The sequence below is a fragment of the Octopus bimaculoides genome, chromosome 5 (assembly GCF_001194135.2).
Source record: "Octopus bimaculoides isolate UCB-OBI-ISO-001 chromosome 5, ASM119413v2, whole genome shotgun sequence".
In the NCBI taxonomy this organism is placed as follows: domain Eukaryota; kingdom Metazoa; phylum Mollusca; class Cephalopoda; order Octopoda; family Octopodidae; genus Octopus; species Octopus bimaculoides.
The window spans coordinates 126,922,638-126,942,561 of NC_068985.1; the positions used below are offsets into that span (position 1 = coordinate 126,922,638).

The following is a 19,924-nucleotide window of genomic DNA, read 5'->3' on the forward strand; positions in this document are numbered from 1 at the left end:
ATATATATATATATATATATATATATATATAATATATTTACTGAATTATTTCATTACGAATTGCAGTAAGTTTCTACCTTACACTCTTGGATCATCTTTCGATACAAGTTGAGCTAATTAATTTGACAAGTTGGTAAGCTCGAGACATATTGCACTGCGTAAGATTTGGTGGAATAATCAGGTACTAGAACTCAGTATATAACAGCAAATATATATGTTATACGGCTGTAAAGTTACACAAGTGAATCAAGAGCCGGGAGTTTCGTCGCAGTCCTTAGTGCTATACACAAAACTCTCAGCTCTTGAGCCCGTTATATAACTTTACAGCTGAATAATCCCTCCCCTCTGTCTTTTCCTCTCTACCTAGTTATCTATCTATGAATATATATATGTATATTTATGAATGTATGTATCAGTGTATATGTATGTATGTATGTATGTTGTATTTAAGAAAGAGAAAGAGTGGAGGGAGGTAAAACAGATGGTATCACGTGATTACATCAGCTGCTGAACAAAATGCAAGCAATACACACCAATGAGTAAAAAACAAAATATAAAAATAAGGTGTTATCTGTAGTAGTAGTAGTAGTAGTAGTCTCAGCAGCAGCAGCAGTGGTGGTGGTAACAGCAGTGGTTATATAACAGCAGCAGCTGTAGTAGTAGTAGTAGTAGTAGTAGTAGTAGTGACTTAGCAAAAACAACAATAACAGCAACGATTCCGGATTTTAACCACGACGACGACATATCGTCATCATTACAACCTTCACTATCACCACCTCCACCACCACCACCTACTGTCATCAACATCATCATCGATACGTATTAATTACAAAGATTGTAAAGTACATCCAGTGAACTGTGGTTCAGTTCAATTCAATCGAATAGAAAGAAAGGCGGTGGCTGATAAAAAGTTAACTTATACAAACAGTAAAACTAATTGGCATTTGACACCTATTACTGCAAGATCACCAACGCTGTCAAGATGACAAAAATCAAAGGTAAATCTATCTATCTATCTATCTATCTGTCTGTTTATATATGTGTGTGCGTATGTATGTATACATTGTGTACATTCCTGCTTTGATTTATATGTTTATGTGTGTGTGTCTGTGTGCGTGTGTGTGCATTTGTATCTTTTGTGTAAATTACTTGGCGAATCTATCATTTAACAAAAACATTTTTTAATAAAAAGAATCCATGTTATGGCTATATGTAATGGATATATAAATCTATAATGGGCATATTCACATATTCATTTTATATTTACTTTTGGTTTTAAAATATTCTTATGAATGATATATTGCAACCGCACGCGCACATTTATGTGTATGTATGTATATATACGTAAACGCACACACGCTCAAAATCTATTTTCGACGTTTTACCATAATTAGCAGACGTCTCAAATCGTGTGTGTTATAACAAATAACAAATGAATATTACAAAACCACGATTTATGTTTATCATTTTCCAAATTTCTTTTCCGGCTTTTCATTGTTTCCTCTTTTTTTTTAGGTGGTGCGGTGGTGGAGATGCAAGGCGACGAAATGACCAGGTTTGTGATTAACAACCACCCAACATCCGTGCGTGTGTGTGTGTTTGTGCGTCTGTAGGGCAATATAATTTTTTATATACCTTTGGTTGTCTTCTGTGTATGTGTGCGTGTCAGTTTATTTGGCGAAAGTTTGTTTTAACCGTATGCACACACACACACACACACACACAGGGTGTGCATATTAAACATCGTGAAATCCTGCTGGGGGCGTCCCACGGTCTCTGTGTGTTACGTACTTTTGTACATATCATTTTATGAGTGATTGTACGAGTGTCATTTTGTGTGGTTATATATTGTTCATGAATGCGTTTATGTGTACATCCTAATGTCACATTCTGTCTCCTACCTGTCTGTCTTGCTGTATTTCACCTTACACTCTTTCCCTCTCTGTGTATGTGTTTTCTGTGTTTACTTTCTATTTCGTTCACACCTCAGTGTACCACCCGTTCTCTCTCTCTCTCTCTCTCTCTGTCTCTCTCTCTCTCTCTCTCTCTCTCTCTCTCTCTCTCTCTCTCTCTCTCTCTCTCTCTCTCTCTCTCTCTCTCTCAGTGCCTTTTTGCTAAAGATCCAAAGGTAATCAATACAAAAAAAATTCCGAGTAGCGACTCAGCTTCGAATAAATATTATTTCATTCTATCTTACAGTATTGACCAGTTTCATCTCAGTATGAAAATCATCTAATTCTCTACAATTCATCTAATCATCTAATTCTCCAAAATTGGTCAGTCTTTGGGAAGAGTTTCACACACATCGTGCGCTCGCTTACGTATAAACATGGGTATTTTACATACAGATAAAAATCATATCTTGAGGCCAAAAATTACTTGAGATTGAACCTTTAACAATTATTAACCCTCTATAAAGCTCAAATGTGTACTGCTCCCACAGCCGGGATAATGCTGTTGCTTCACAATCAGAAATCCTCGAGCATATCCAAAAGAAAGAAAAAAAAAAGACCATGCACTTAATTGGCATAAAGTTGCTCATGCGCACACACTCCAACGTCTGGTTTACAGATGAGCAGTGTCCTCTCTCTGCCCTTTCAGAGCTGCTTCAGTGGCTTCTACTCCAAGGAGCTAGATATTGTCGCGTGGTTGGCTTGGTTTGTGCAATTTGGCGCTGGTAAATCATCATCATCATCACCATCATCATCGTTTAACGTCCGCTTTTCATGCTGGCATGAGTTGGACGGTTTGACATAGAGCAGGGAGCTGTCCAGACTCCAGCTGTCTGTTGAGGCATGATTTCAACGGCTAGATGCTCTTCCTAACGTGCACCACGTAAGAGAGTGTGCTGGGTACTTTTTACATGTCACCAACACAGGTACGTTTGTGCAGCACCAGCATGGGTGCTTTTCAAGTGGCACCTGAAGACATACGTATATATACACACACACACACACACACACACACACACACACACACACACACACACGCATACATAAATACATGCATGCACACACACACATCATATATATATACATGAAGATATATTTTGTTGGCTGCATGAATAATAACTGAAGCATATTTGCAAACATTTAACTGAAATATTTATTGCTGAACATGGAGGTATTGGTGTTGGCTGTTTACAATAAATGATGTAAATATTTGCTGGCTGGGTGTGAGAAAAAGTGCTGCGTCAGCAGAAGTTACTAATAAGACGTGTGAATGTCCAGAATGGGTCTGTCCAAGAACCTTGAGGTGTCTTCATAAATGTCTGGGAACCGTTGGACGACAAGTATAGAGGAACATGAAATAATCAGCTGCCTTCAACACTGTGCGATTAATTGAGTGCCAAAACTGTCTATTATAGGCATAAGAAAGAACATTCTAGAAAACCACAACTTCACACTGACTGCTTGCTTAATAGACTGATCATGTGAAGCTCTGCTGGCTCACTCTTAGCGGCTGACCAGTTATCTGGCAGTTGAGGTTTCAAATTATCTCCAAATGTCATCTCACCCCCACTTATTTCTTCTCTCATCACTCATATCATGTACATCATTCTAAGCCCCTATACCTAGTCGTTATAGTCGATCCTATCTTCCTAGATGAATTCTCTTCTTGTTCATGTTTTTTCTAATGATGTCAACTTGTAAATGTTCAAGAAGAACAAAAATTGAGTCAATCTCACTGGTATAACCCATTCTGTTAGACTAAAGCCAATAAAAATATGTTTCTATGTATATGCATGTGTATATATGTACATATGCATGTATATGTATATGTGCCTGTATATTTCAAATATATGCGTGAGCATTTATATATCACATGGTCATGTGATTTACCAGACTAACAAATGTTATATATGAATAGTATCAATGCATTTTGCATCATTTTAGCTTTCAAATGGTGCCATCCTACTGACTAGGCGAACAAGCCAACATCCCCCCTGATTGGAAGGATACTCCATTGCATGGCTGCCCTTAACCCTTTTAATACCAACCTGCCTGAAACCACCCCATGTTCTATGGCATAAACTTATTGTTTTAAAGTACTCTAAATTATAATCTTTTATTAAAATTTTATTTCCAGACCCCAGCTTAATGATAAGAAAGTTATTTTAATAAATTCTTCATTATTTTAAAAGCTAATTGAAACAATGGTAACTTATGTTAAACTGAAATATGGTAACAAAAGTGTTAACAGCTGAGTGGACTTGATCAACTTGAAATGAAGTGTTTTGCTCAAGAGCACGGCATGCCATTTGGTCTGGAAATCGAACCCATGATCTAGCAATTGTTAGTACAACACCCTAACCACTAAGCAACATGGCTTCACATGCATTTATATATTTATATATATAGTAAAATCAATAAAAACTAGCTGCAGCTGTTTTTCTAAGTTAGATGATGTAAAACTGCTGTCACCCATTAATTTCTCTCTTGTCAACTTTAGCCTGAAGAAGGACTCTGTTGAAAATGTTGGATTTTCTACTCCTCATAGCAAATTCACTATACTCTTTTTATTGATTTTATTAAATACAAGTCTTGCTGATACAGACCACCTGCAGTTTCCTTGGATTCTGTATGAGTGTAAGTATGTCTATCTGTATACACACACGATCTTCAGATGTTGAGTTTCACAGAGTTGATGACGAGTGACCTGTTGACGATTTGCTGTGCTTGAGTAGGCACGTCAAGCTTAGTGAAATAATAGTCATAGCCGGTGCTGGTGACATGTAAAAGGCACCTGTGTGGGTGATATGTAGATGGCACTGGTGCCAGTGACACAATAAATTTACCTGTACTAGTGACATGTTAAAGGCACCCATGCTGGTGACATGTTAAAAGCACCTGGTACACTCTGAGGAGTGGTTGGCTTTAGGAAGGGCATCCGGCCATAGAAACTAAATCAAAACAGACTGGAGCCTGGTGCAGCTCTCTGGCTTACCAGTTCCAGTCAAACCATCTAACCCATGCCAGCATGGAAAATGAATCCTAAGTGATGATGATGATGATGATATATATATTCATATATAATAGAGAGAGAGAGAAAGAGAGCTAATGAAAATCACTATGTAATACCAGGTTATTAGTATCACTATGATTAATCAAAATATTAAAATATATATATATGCGTCTGTCTGTGTGTCTGTCTGTCTGTGTGTCTGTCTGTCTGTCTGTATGTATGTATGTATGTATGTAGAGATAACAGAAAATATAGTCAACATGTTACCCAGTTCAGGAATCGAAACTACAATCTTATGATCATGAGTTCAACACCCTAACCACTAAGTTACACATCTCCACCATTAATGCTTTATATGATGTACACGTTTCATGAAATTGGCAGACACTAATGTTAGCATAAAACCCACTTAAGTAAACAAAAGTTGTCAGTCCTATTCATTGGCATTAATCAGCAAAAATACAATATGAAGAAAAACAGAAATCTTTATATAGACATATGTGCATATAAGAACAGTAGGATTAACATCTGATGATAGAGTAGAAGGGGAAGGAAGGGAGCAAGTAGAAGAGTATTAGAGAGAGACTCCTTATGTTTTTTGACAGGATATCAAAAGACTGTTGTCCTTTGAATCCTGAGTTATTGATTGCTCTTAAATTTGGATGGAGCTAATGGGGCCTTTGCTTCTCTGCGGTGATGCCCAGTTCAAGCATTTGCATAATTCAGAGATATACATAATTACTTGAACAACTATAGTGTTTTCTTATTTATGCTTTCATTTCAAATCATTGGTTCATTCAGTTTGACAAGTATATTGGTATAAATTTGTAGTTCATTGCTCTATTTCTCCCATAATTAAAACCAACCAATATATATGTGTGTGTGTGTGTATATACATAATACATACATATATACATACATACATACATACATACATACATGCTTGCATGCATGCATACATACAGACAGACATACATACATACATATACAGGGTATGATGGGTAAATTGTCACCATTTTATATTTTTAATTCCTTGCACACACATTGCTTGTTTTTGATTTTGTCAATTACACAGTATAGTAGGGTCAGTTGGGTACTGTCTGTGAGAAAAAACAGTACCATGACGCAATTTCCTCTTTCAGAAATTTTGAAACAACATGCTGTACTGCTTGGTATTCGCAGCAGAAGATCCAATATGAACATTTCAGAGTCTGGGTGTCAATCTGAGGACAGTGCAGAGGATTTGGAAAGAGTTGGGTGAGTCTAATGGTGATTACGAAGGTGTGGCAGCTCGGAAAACTCATTCTGATCATTGTGATAGGAAAAGAACTCCTGAATTTGTCAGTGAGATCCAGGCCATGATTGACAACGATCCCTCCAAGTCAATCAGGTCCATCGCCAGGGACATGGCAGTGTCTGAGTTTCTTATCAGGCAGGTAGTGCATGAAGACATTCAGTATTCCTCATACAAGATGAGAAAGGGTCAATTTTTATCCCAAGCCGTCAAGGACAAGAGGAAAGACCGCACTACAAAGCTTTTGAACAAACTCAAGCATCCCCTCCAACTGAATGTGCTTTGATTTTGCTTAGATGAGAAAAATTTCTGCCAGGATCAGATGGTGAACACACAGAACAACAGTTGGCTTGCCGTGTCCCCAAAACATGTACCGAGAGTGATAAAAATCAAATGAAGTCTCAACATCATGTTGTTTGGAGTGATTACTAGTGATGGTGACATTATGCCTCCATTCATCTTCCCACGCAGCCTCAGGCTCAACACGGAGGCCTACATCAAGTGCCTGGATTATGAGTGGGAGCTGCTGGAAGACCCTATGTCTGGCAACAGGACTCTGCACTATGCCACACAAGCAGGTGAACCCAATCATGGCTGTTGCACAATTTCTGCAACCACATCACCCCTAACATCTGGCCACCTAACTCCTCAGACTGCAAACCCCTTGATTATTATGTGTGGTGAGCAAGAGACAAACAAAACTCCTTGTAACCCCAAAGATGAACTGAAGGCAAGGATTATGGCAGCATTCACCAACTTAAACAAGGAGACCATCAGAAGAGTTGCTGGAGATTCTGAAGTTGCCTGGAGGCTGTGGTTGAAGCCAGTGGCAATTTTATTGAATAAATTTACTCTTTAATATTTAAAAAAATTGTTATGTAATTTTGGTAAATATATCTGTTAAAATGAGATGTCAGTGTTATTTTCATTTTTGTATAATTTAGATGACAATTTATTCACTGCATCCTCTGTGTGTGTGTGTGTGTGTGTGTGTGTGTGTGTGTGTGTGAATGGAAAAGCATTGTCATTTAAATGTAATCAATTTCTTATGTGTGTGTGTATACAGAGAGACAAGCAAAAAGGGAAACAGTTAGGTAGAAAAATAAGTTGCTAGGTATGTATGTCAAGAGAAAAGGAATGAAATAAGTATGAGAATGAAAGAAACTCACACAGTGATAAGAGGAGAGGAATGCTCTAATTATCATGAAGTTAAATTTTCTTGTGACAAGTTATGAAAAGGTTCCGCTAGGACTATGACAACAGCAGCAATGGTAATAATGATGATATTTCTAATATAGGCACTAGGCCTGAAATTTGAGTAGTGGTGTGGTGGAAAACCTTAATCAATTCTATTGACCTCAGCACTTGACTGGTACTTTATTTTATTGACTGCTTTATTTTATCAACCTCAGAAGGTTGAAATGCAAAACTGACCTCAATAGTATTAGAACTTAGAATGTAAAGAGCTGAAAAAAATGGCAATAAGCATTTTAACTTTTATTCTAATGGGTCTATGAGCTCAATAATGATAATCCTTTCCACTTAGCCACAAGACCAGGTAGGTACAAGACCCTGATTGGCATAAGACCTGATAGGCACAAGGACTGAAATTTTGGGGGTGGGACAAATCAATTACATCACCCTTAGTACTCAAATAGTACTTATTTTATTGACTCTGAAAGGATGAAAGGCAAAGTTAACCTTGGTGACACTTGAACTCAGACCATAAAACCAGAAGAAATGCTGCTAAGCATTTTGTCTGTTAGTCTAACAATTTTATGAGCTCAATAATAATAATAACAATTCTCATTTTCATTTTATATTCACTTTCCATGTCAGCATGGGCTGCACTGGTCATTACTATTCAAATTAGTTTTTATTTAGAGTTGCTATCCTTGCAGGGGAGTCAGGGACCACACCACATTCATACCATTTTTGACATGGTGCTATGGTTATGCATCCTTTCCTACACCAACCACATAGTGTGAGGAAGGACATATATTTCCATGCATTTGATGTAACTCAGTGCATTTGAAGTGACTTGGTGCATTTGATCATGTACCATCATTAAAGGGATTGCTCTTGTTCTTGACAGACTTGCAGAGTTCTCTTTACCCTATACTATCTTTGTTCATCTACCAACCACTCCATAGTGTGTATTGTGTGTACTTTAACTGAACTCAAATTAATCAGATTCAAATTAATCAAACTCAAATTGCTGACAGCTAAAAATTTTGCTCAAGAACAATATGCCACAGTCTTATAAAGATCTGGCATATTTACATTAAATGTTGACAAATTATTGTCAAATTATCAGTCCAGTGGATATGACAGTATTTGTTTACCTAGTTTTGTCAGTTCATGGCAGTACTGTTTCAAATATCAGCAACATATCAGACAACTGGCTTCTGTCCTAGTAACTACATTGCTTTTTCTTCTCTCTCTCACTCTGAAACTTAGGGCAAGGCCGGGAATATTTGACTCTACAGTCCTGACAAATGAATTTATTGAAGTCTCCTTATTTTTATAAATGAATTGTTATAGTTTACCTTCCTGTTAGGTCTGAGCAAGGTTACCTACTATCAAAAGCATTTCATCCATACTCATTAAAACTTTTCTTCAGTCATTGTGTATCAAGGGCTACATTATCCAGTGTGCATCTTGCTTTTAAGATGCTGGTGTGTCAGTGTGTATGAGTGTGCACCCACTAATTTTTTTTTACATTAAATTCCAATATACACCTTCTCCTCAAGTTGTGACCTATCTGGCTTATGATCATCCACACTTATGACCACAAAAAAATATTTCCTTATTTCCTCCAACAGTTGTCCATACAAAGACTATGGCAGTATTTAGCAATGCAGGTCTGCCTCAGACCCAGGCATCCACTGCCTGCCACTGTCTCTTATTCAGTCACTTTCAAGCATCAGTTGCATTTGAATGAAAATAGTGTTGAAAAATATAAATCTGACTTACAACCAGATCGACTTATGACCTGCCAATCGGAACAGAACTTGGTCGTAAGTTGAGGAGAAGGTGTAATTTAAAAAATGTACACCATCTGAAAGGTATTTGTAGAAAATTTCATTAAAAAATACCCTTTTTCTGCAAGTTTTGAAGAATCAAAATCAACTTGTGTGAATTATCTGAAACTACTCTCCCCACCTCTGAAAAAGTTTTACCCACAAATTCTGATATAACTGTAATCTACACCATCTGAAAGGTGTTTGTAGAACATTAAAAAAAAATGTTCATTTTTCTGAAAGTCATGAGGAAACAAAGTTAGGTTGAAGGCATACTTGTATAGGTATGCGTTCATTATAATTTGAAAGAGATTTAGTTGATATTTCTGGAGTGGTACTATTAATCCATTGTCTAGTTCAATATTCTCATCTGGTCTTTGAGTCTTTACTGGAGTTCACTCTTTGATTGCCTTTACTGGAGTTCACTCCGAATTCAGGTTAGCTCTGGGTCAACTTCTTCCTTTCCTTCTACCATTCTCAAAGGCTCTAAAAATACAGTTAGTCATGGATACTGCTCTTCCCATGACCAAATGATTAAAAACTCTATGAAGGAGCAACTACATAGAGGCTCCATCATTGGCCTGTCCATAACTGATTTCATAATAAAGATAGCAAAATGGCAGAAGTGTTATCAGAAGAGGAATGTATCTAGTACCAGTCATATACTGGGGTTGAATGAATCATGTGTTGTGATTATAGTTTTGATCACGTAACTTTGATTGTCTCGATTGCTGTTATTTGCCTGCAGTGAAACTATGCAGAGTTCTGTTCTGTTTACGGCACAACATGTTCAGTGTTAGTTTTTAGTTAGTTGAGACTGTAGTAACTCGCTGCATAAAACTGTTATTGCGTTGAAGTTTAATTTTGCTTACAATTTAACAATCTTTGTTTGTATTGTAGATTACTGTATTTCTAGTTGATTAAAACCTTTTAAACTTAGATATTTCAGTTTGGGTTTATAACATCATGTGTATTCAAGGCTAACAAATATGTGAGCTTGAGTCCATGTAAGAAATTATTGTATAGAATCAGTACTAGCCTCTTGCAAATATGAAAGTGTGCCCTAGTGGGATTTGAATGCAGAAAGCTGTAAAGAATAAAAAAGGGTAAAGAATAAAGATAGGATATAGAAATTCATAGCTGGACTTATCCCTCTTTATATCTGAAGGTTTTTGATTGTACCACTGACTTATTAACCCTTTAGCATTTAAACTGACCAGTTCTGTCCAAATATTCTACCTGTCTTATGTTCAAAGTAACCAGATCTGGCCTCTCAAACCTTCCTGACAATGTTATTCTTAAAATAAGCAATCACATCATCCAAATCTCAAAGCTACAAGTTAATGCATGATTAATTCAAAACAATGTGAATAAATAAGCATTTCATCGGACAGAATAATCTGAAAGCTAAAGAGTTAACACAGCCATGTTATGTTGAGGATAACTGGGTGCTCTATCACTTTATCAGTCTTAACACTAATTTTTGCCAGTTGAGGGAATTGGAGCTATGGAAAGTAAAGTACTTTGTCATATGAACCCAGAGTTGAGAGCTCTGTGCTTAATGTCCTAGCCACATGACCATGTAACTATATATTGCAAAGTATTCCATCTCATAGCCTACTGATTTGGTACCTTAATAATAATAATAATAATAATAATAATAATAATAATAATAGTAGTAACAATAATGATAATAATAATGGGAGAGGGGATGAGTCAATTACCTTGACCCAGTCTTTAACTGGTACTTATTTTATCGACCCCGAAAGGATGACAGGCAAAGTTAATCTCGACAGAATTTGAACTCAGAATGGAGCAACAGGTGAAATATCACTAAGCATTTCATTCAGCATACTAACAATTTTGCCAGCTTACTGCCTTTGGTTTCAAATTTTGTCACAAGGCCAGCAATTTGGTGGCAAGGGATGAGTTGGTTACATTGGTCCCAGTGTTCAACTGGTACTTATTTTATTGACACCGAAAGGATGAAAGGTAAAGTTTACCTCAGCAGAATTTGTACTTGGACAATAATGTTTATAATTGTAAGGAGCTATATCATTTTATAATTTAATGCTTTGTAAATAAATGTACTAAATCTAATTGAATTTATGGAGTGTATAGAAAACGATGACACTACATATCAGTACATATGACACCACTGACTTGTATTCATAATCAAATCACCTACTTCTCAAATAGTCTATCAAGAGGAGGAATATAAATAGCAACATTTTAAAATTGAATTTCTGAATTCATTTCTCTATACAAGTCCATGTTATGGCCATATCATTCTGAGATGCTACACACTATCTATCTCATTAATCTATAACTTATAGACATATATGCAAACATTTAACTTACACATGGAAACACACACTATCTCTTCCCAGTCTCTGTCTCTGGCTCTTATTCACCCTTAAGTTCACACATTTGAGTTTACAGTTATATTTTCTCACAACCTCTGTTCTCAATTTTTGAACTTTCTCTTAATCTGATATGGGTTTTTATCTTCAGATATAATCTGGCTGTCTGGGGCAATAACTGTTAGGGTGCTGAAGGAGTTAGTTAAATAAACTAGGTTTTTTACATTTATATCTTCTTAATCCTTATAATCTTCTTCCTCACACTGTCATGTTATTGTCATGATCATTGTTATTATTGATATTCTTGTATAAGACAGTGAGCTGATAGAATTGTTAGCGCACTGGATTAAATGCTTAGCAGCATTTCGTCTGTCTTTACTTTCTGTGTCTAAATTCCAACAAAGTCAACTTTACCTTTCATCCTTTTGGGGCAGATAAAATGAGTACCAGTTGAGCACTGGGGTTGATGTAATCAACTATCCCTCCTCCCCCCAAAATTTCAGGCCTTGTACCTATAATACAAAGGATTATTAATATTCCTGTATTTTAGCATTTGCTTATTCATATTGGCGTTGACTGGATGAATGAATCATTACTTGCTTTGATCCTGTATAAGGTCCAACATCTATAAGGTCCGACATCTATAAGGTCCAACATCTATAAGGTCCAACATCTGAGATCTAACTACACTGCTTTTTCCATGTCTTCTTCACTCTATCTCAACTTTGGGTATTTCATAATGCTAACACAATATTTTTCACCCTGTCCTCATTTTACATTTGCATCAAATATTCATTGGAGCAGTTGTTCTTAGCCTGGCAGTAGCATCTGCTAGAGGATATTGTGGACTCAAAAGGTGACAGCGAGACCACTTATGAGATTTAGAGCTGTGAGTTTTTGTTATGTGTCAGATGTGGAGGGACATGTATAAGATGGTTTTAGTCACCCACCTAGCTGTTTCTGATAATTTAGCAGTGAAGCACATGCGTTACTAGAGACAGTTAGCCTAAAACTAATGGAGCTCCAACCAGTCAGATGACTTGGATTACCATAAAGTTTGGGAGGTGGCAAGCATTGTGTAGTATGTGGGTATATGTTGGGTAGTCATATTTAGGTAGTGGTCATGTCATGTTGAATAGGTGCAGGCACAGCTGTGGTTTGATAGAGGTTCAGTTTGAAGGTGAGAAAACAATCAAAAGTATTTGGAGTGTCTGCATGTTTGTTAGGGGTATGTCAGGGAATACAAAGAAAAAATTAGTTAAACAGAAGAAGGCAACATCTCTTCTTTAAATTAATTACTAAACATACTCCTATGTAAATTTGACAAATATTTCAAAAGCCAAAACAAAAGTTGAACTTTCATACTTAACTACATACATCTTTGTACCTATACTTCTTTTAAACATCTACAAAACAAGCAAATCTATGGCTAACCAAAATAACTAATAGAAACTTCAGTAATCAATCAAACTGCCCATTAAAGTACAAATAATTAGAGCAATATGTAACCTACTGATCTAGAATGAAGACATAGATCAACGCACATATGCATTCAACTCAACTCACATCCCTTTAAAATATCTATAACCATTACCCCTACCCCACACATCTTTTAAACATAAATATGTGTGTGTGTGTGTGTGTGTGTGTGTGTGTGACTTTATGTATTTATTAGAAGAGAATGTTTTTTTTTCTTTTTTCTTTTCATTACTGTTAATTATCTCTTTATTTACTGTTATTTTCCATTGCAATTAATCACTCATTCCCATTCAAGTCATCTATATATTTAGTTTTTAAAACTTATTGTAAAAATACCATTACTGTATTTTGATAGAATCCTATTAACTGTTTAATTTATGAGCCATATAAAAATGCATTTCTAAGTTTCTATATACTATTAACAATATCAGAATATTTTTGTTTTTATTTTCATTATCACCAATTACTAAATAACTTAAAGCCTATTTAATGATAGACTGGTACAAAAATGTTAGTTAGTAGCAATGAACCATTATAGATGTATAAAGGAAGATTTCAGTACTCTTTAGTTTGCTGTTCTACTCCCAGGTGCAGACACAATTGTGGTCTGTTAGAGGTTCAGTTTGGAAGGGAGAAAGTAATCAAAGGAATTCGAGTGTCTGCATGTTGGTTAGGGGTATGTCAGAGAATCATCATTGTTGTTATGTATTGTACATTTTTACAGTGTGTTGATGACACTACAATGAAAGTCTTCCTGATTAAGCATAATTTCTCCCATCGAATGAAGCATGAGTTTCCATCAGATGAAGCCATAGCATTACTTCATTCTTTCCCATAATGTTTTCTTGGCAAGGATATTGGGGTAGTTTGCCATTGGCCGACATGTTAAATACATTGTTAAATACAATGACGACTGTTCTTCACTAATGAGGCCAGAATAAGATCAAAACCTATCCTGGGTTGTCTCTCTGTACTAGCTGGAAAAATGAAAATGATATTAGTCATTGGTAATATTTTTTTTGCATTGTATATTTGTTTTGAGTCAGTCTTTTAATACTGTATTCATTCTATATGCTAACACCGACTAACCTATTCATAGGTTTGTCTTGGCAATGTTAGGTAGTTGGCTTTATTATCACAATTGGTTGAGATGAGTGAAATATTTACACAATGCTAAATAATAAAAGTAAATAAAATAAAAAAAGAAATAAAATTTTAAATTTCAGAATCATTTGGGATTTAATTAAAGAGAAATTGATCCAGCCTTTTGTTGAACTTGAGTACCATTTTTATGATCTTTCCATCCAGAACAGAGACAAAACAAATGACCAAGGTAATATAAACTGATATTTTATGAATTGATGATACAATTAATTTCAGTCATTTTGTTATTGTTGTTTGTAGGGGTTGTTGCTTTTTAAAAAATATATTATTTGGTATTTTTGTAAGCTCTGCATAATAAAATGTATTTAGTTGTGTCAGTGATTCTTTAGTTTGTGCAATGAGTGATAAGAATTGAATTTTAAAATTTAATCACCAGCATCAGCATCAAAGTTATCATCATTATTGTTGTTTTTAACTGACAAAAACAAAGGTTGATGTACGCTTCATTTTGAACCCTAATATGTTATCTATACAAGATGGTATCAAAAAGTTCCTGGAGTAGTTCTGTAGTCCACCAACAGATGGCAGCACACAGTTGCATGCACAGTGAGAGCTAGCAGTGACCTTCATGAAGCAGTGTACCAAGTGACATTGCTGTGTTTACTTGGCAAGTTGTGAAATTTTTGTTTTTGTGGTCACATGTATGCTGTAGTTTGCAATTTTGTCATGGACAGGAACAAAGAGCCAAGGTGAAATTTTGTGCTAAATTTGGGAAGTCTGCTACAGAGACATTGAGCATGCTTTGGCAAGCTTACAGCTGCATTGTATGCAGTGTTTTGAGTGGCACTGGTGTTTCGAAAGCAGAAGAACATCCCTGGAAGATAATGAGCGATCTGGATGACCTGCCATGAGCATCACCCCAAGAAATGTGGTATTGTGCATGGAGAATTTGTCCCCCTGGACCAGACTATCGATCGAGAGTTCTACTGTGACATTCTGAAGCATTTGAGGAAGGACATTTGGTGAAAGTGACTGGATCTTTGGATCTCGAAAATTTGGATCCTTCATGACTGCACCCACCCTATTTGCCAGATTTAGAACCAGCAAATTTCTGTCTCTTCCCCATGATGAAAATGCAGCTCAAAGGTGACCATTTTAACATTGTTGTTGAAATTCAGAGTGAATTGCAGAAGATCCTCAACTCACTTATGGAAAACAACTTCCAAGCAGACCTTAAATAATGGTGATGATGATGATTTTGAAGGTGGTATATTTGGAAGCTGACAGTTCGTGCATCAAAATTCTCTCTAATACTGAAGTTAGGAATAGGATTTTCCATATGTATGTGATAGTATATCTCTCTCTTCAGCATTCAAGATAGTAGAGATGCAACGCTTTCAAATATTCCCAGTAGTTAATGCTTTTAACCAAAATTATTTTACTGGTGAATGTTCTTCGTAACCCTTCAATTTCTTTTATGACACTGGATAAGTAAGGAGACCAAAGCTCTGAGCAGTAATCTAATTTGCTTAGCACTCAGGTTTTCTATAGAGTTAGCCTAACTATTGGTTCTCTTGACAGGAAGGTTTGTAGAATCCATCCTATGAGATTTCTGCATTTAGAGGTCCCTTCAGTTTTGGTAGTATTTGTTAAGAATAATAATTTTTATTTTTATTTTATTTTTTATTTTTACTCAGTGACTATTGATGCTGCTCATGCCATTAAAAAGTACAATGTTGGAATCAAATGTGCCACCATAACTCCTGATGAAAAAAGAGTTGAAGGTAAGATTTAAATATGGCTATTCTCAATATTTTGTTCTTTACAAGCAAAATTCAAATTACCTTGCTTTCTTAATATTCATAATACCAACCTGTATAAGACAGCCTCTACTATAATACTCATTTATTCATTTGCTCAGAGATCGTTGCCGGTGCCCCTGAACTGGCTCTTGTGTGGGGTTGTTGTAGGATTTTTGAGCGAGATCGTTGCCAGTGCCCCTGGGCTGGCTCTTGTGTGGGTGACACATTAAATTTTTCGAGCGAGATCGTTGCCAGTGCCCCTGGACTGGCTCTTGTGCAGGTGACACATGAAATGCACCATTTTGAGCGTGGCCGTTGCCAGTACCGCCTGACTGGCCTTCGTGCGGGTGACACGTAAAAGCACCCACTACACTCTTTGAGTGGTTGGCGTTAGGAAGGGCATCCAGCTGTAGGAACTCTGCCAAATCAGATTGGAGCCTGGTGTAGCCATCTGGTTTCACCAGTCCTCAGTCAAATCGTCCAACCCATGCTAGCATGGAAAGCGGACGTTAAACGACGACGACTCCTCCATATAAATCAGAATTAAGAAACAAATTGTGTTAATTCACCTCCTAATAGCCAGCAGATACTGTTAACAATATCCAGTAATGTAACTGATATCATGATTAAAGCTAATTTTGTTACGTCATCTAATATTGTTTCTGCTAAATGCTCATACTCTTATGGCAAATTTGCTCAGAATAAAGCTGAAATTGTTGCAGTGTTTAATAAAACATGTGCACGCACATGCACGCAGCACACACATGCATGCACATGCATTCACACACACACGTGCATGCACACACACACAAAATATTTCCGTGACTAATGATACAAACCCCAGTTTCATGTCACACTACAGAGGAATGGGACTTTGGTCAGCGCTAATGTTGTAGGCAAAATGCAAATGACTTAAACAATTCTTTTGTATTCAGCTTAGTTTTTGATGAATCTACAGATATACCAGACAACATATAATTGCCAGTATTTAATCAGTAATGTTTCTTTTCATGTAACTGTGAAAGAAGAGATGCTGGACTCAGTACTTAAAAATTAAAAAAAACAACTAATGGTGTTGAAACTTTAAATGCATGCACTTGATTAAGATCTAACGAATGCTGTTGTTGCACTTAATAAACTTCATCCATATTGCAATGAACAAAACACCTACATTTCTATAGAAAAATGCTGAATTAATTGCAGAACCCCAACTTCAAGAGTTTTCCCCCTGTTCATTGCTTTATTTGATATGAATAACTATTAGCCTGGTACTTCATGTATAAAGAGGTTATAAAATCTGTCTGTGAACTTGTCAATTTCATGTACATTCATGGGAAGACCCATCAGCATTTCCAAAATTTTATTGAAGACTGGAGCATGAAGATAAACCCTGTGATATCTCTTTCTATTCTTGCTATTAATTAAATTTCATAGATGAAGGTCTTAGTAGAGCACAGATAGAGAAATATAAACTGCTGGTCCCATGGCTGTTTTCTCCTACACTAATAACTTAGTTATTTCTAGCCTTCCTTTAAGGAATGTAGAATTAAGTATGCAGCCTTAATATACAGAAATAAGTATCTATACACACATGCATATATGCATCATCATCATCATCATCATCATCATCATCACTATTCAATACCTGCTTTCCATGCTAGCATGAATTGGACGGTTTGAGAGGAACTAGCAACCCAGAGAGCTGCACCAGGCTCCAATTGTCAGTTTTGGCAGGATGCCCTTCCTAATGCCAACTGTTTTACAGAGTGTACTGGGTGCTTTTTATGTATATGGGAAAAATATATTTTCTATATAAAACTTTTTAAAATATATTTTTGTGTATGTTTGTGTGTATGTGTCTGTGTGTATGTCATTGTGTGTGTGTGTGTGCATATGTGTACAATATATATGCACACACAAAAGCATATACACATACATACCATAGATGAGTAGACAGAGAGATAATGAAAATATGTTTTATATACTCAATGTCGTATTATCCTTTCCTATTCAGAATTTAACTTAAAGCAGATGTGGAAATCACCAAATGGAACAATTCGGAATATTCTAGGTGGCACTGTATTTAGGGAGGCCATCATCTGTAAGAACATTCCAAGGTTAGTGCCAGGATGGACCAAAAGTATCATCATTGGACGTCATGCATATGGTGATCAAGTAAGAAAGCACTCCTTTTGAATTTCAGTATAATGTTGGCATTTATTTAATTGTTTTTGTTGTTGCTTGTTTTGAAGGTGAAGGAAATGACATTAACCCTTTTGATACCAACTTGATTTTATGATACAAACTTCCTGTTTTAAAGTAAACTAAATTAAAGCCTTCCATCTAAATTTCATGTTAAATTATGTGCCAAACACCATCTTAGTAATGACAAAGTTATTTTACTAAATTCTTCATTATTTTCAAAATTAACAGGAGCAAAGTCAGAACATTTCTATACAAATATGGTGAGAAAAGGGTTGGTCATAGCTTAAAAAACATCATTTGTGTATCTGCTTTTTAGGGATGAAGATTAATAGGTGCTGATAGTTAATTCATGCCAAGTAAAGTTGTTCTCAGAGCATTTCTACCATTGGGACAAATTTTCACCAATCTCTTCCACCCTGCTCCATCTTGGGCTTTCTTTATGAATCTAGGTTCACTCTAGAATTAACTATTGGTGTAACTCCCCTCCTCCAATGGTAAGATATGATTTGAGGGTCATTTCACTGTTATTTCTAGTGAGTTGACTGACCATCAGTGGTTCTCAGCGGAGGTTCATATGGCCCCTGAGGGTCCATATAATATTTTGGGGGTTCACACAACAAATGAGTAAATTGGATATCCACAATAGTATTTTAAGGGCCCATGAAGAAATTTTGCTTTAGATGTATGTATTGGTATGTATTGCAAGAAACAGTATGGTTTCTTTCTCTAACATTTTACATAGTTCAACTTCATGAGTTAATGTGTGAGAAACAATAAAGGAATTTTGAAAGAAGTTTCTATAATGCTAGATTCTAAACATTGAGCAGCAATGGGGATCCATCAGAATAAAATAGTAAACAAAGGGGTCCATTGATAAAAAAAAAATGGTTGAGAACCCCTGATGTAGAGGTTTCCTTGATGTTATTGAGGGTAAGGGATAAGCAGAATTGGGGCAATGCTGGACAAAATACTTTGCAGCATTTTGACAGATATTGTTACACTGAGAGTTCAAATCTTACTGAGGTCAACATAGCCATTTATTTTTTTAGGGGCAGACAATAAAAAAGTCTTAGGCAGTGGGTTAATTTCCAATATCCCTCCCTCCAAAAACTGTGATTTATGTTAAGAATCATTTCCCAGAATTTATTTTAACTTTCTTTATTGCAGTATAAGGCAACTGACTTTGTTGTTCCTGGCCCTGGAAAAGTTGAAATAAAGTTTACACCAGAGTCTGGTGAACCAACACAGTATACAGTATTTGACTTTAAAGATGGTGGTGGTGTTGCTATGGGGATGTACAATACAGATCAGGTGAGAAGCACTCTATTTTTGTCTATGACTGCTGGCAGAGTGTTCATAGCTTTTATACACATAAATACACATGCACTCTCATGCACTAAAATATCTGTGAAGAGACACACACATATTTATATATGCACACATGCATGCACATACACATACAAATATGTACATAAATGTGCACAGACACACACACACACACACACACACCACATACACACACACATGTATGTGCATACTTAGCTATTCTAATTGTAAGGAAACCATTGAATGAATTATCTTCCCCACCCTGCCTCACTAACTACGGCTGCTGCCAACATTGACTGGTAATAACAACACCCACACATGTGTGTATATATATATATATATGTATATATATATATATATATA

General features: G+C 36.1%; 1 protein-coding gene across 1 annotated transcript in view; it reads left to right on the top strand.

Moving 5' to 3' along the window:
* Positions 1 to 629: 629 nt before the first annotated feature.
* The window catches only part of LOC106878809 (isocitrate dehydrogenase [NADP] cytoplasmic), a 33,976-nt gene continuing 14,681 nt past the window's right edge, over positions 630 to 19,924 (top strand). Inside the window, exons 1-6 of the mRNA XM_052968001.1 lie at positions 630 to 998; positions 1,516 to 1,555; positions 14,351 to 14,457; positions 15,926 to 16,012; positions 18,045 to 18,205; positions 19,403 to 19,546. Of these exons, the coding sequence (XP_052823961.1) occupies positions 983 to 998; positions 1,516 to 1,555; positions 14,351 to 14,457; positions 15,926 to 16,012; positions 18,045 to 18,205; positions 19,403 to 19,546 (555 nt within the window). The 5' untranslated portion in view covers positions 630 to 982. The remainder of the gene's footprint in view (positions 999 to 1,515; positions 1,556 to 14,350; positions 14,458 to 15,925; positions 16,013 to 18,044; positions 18,206 to 19,402; positions 19,547 to 19,924) is intronic.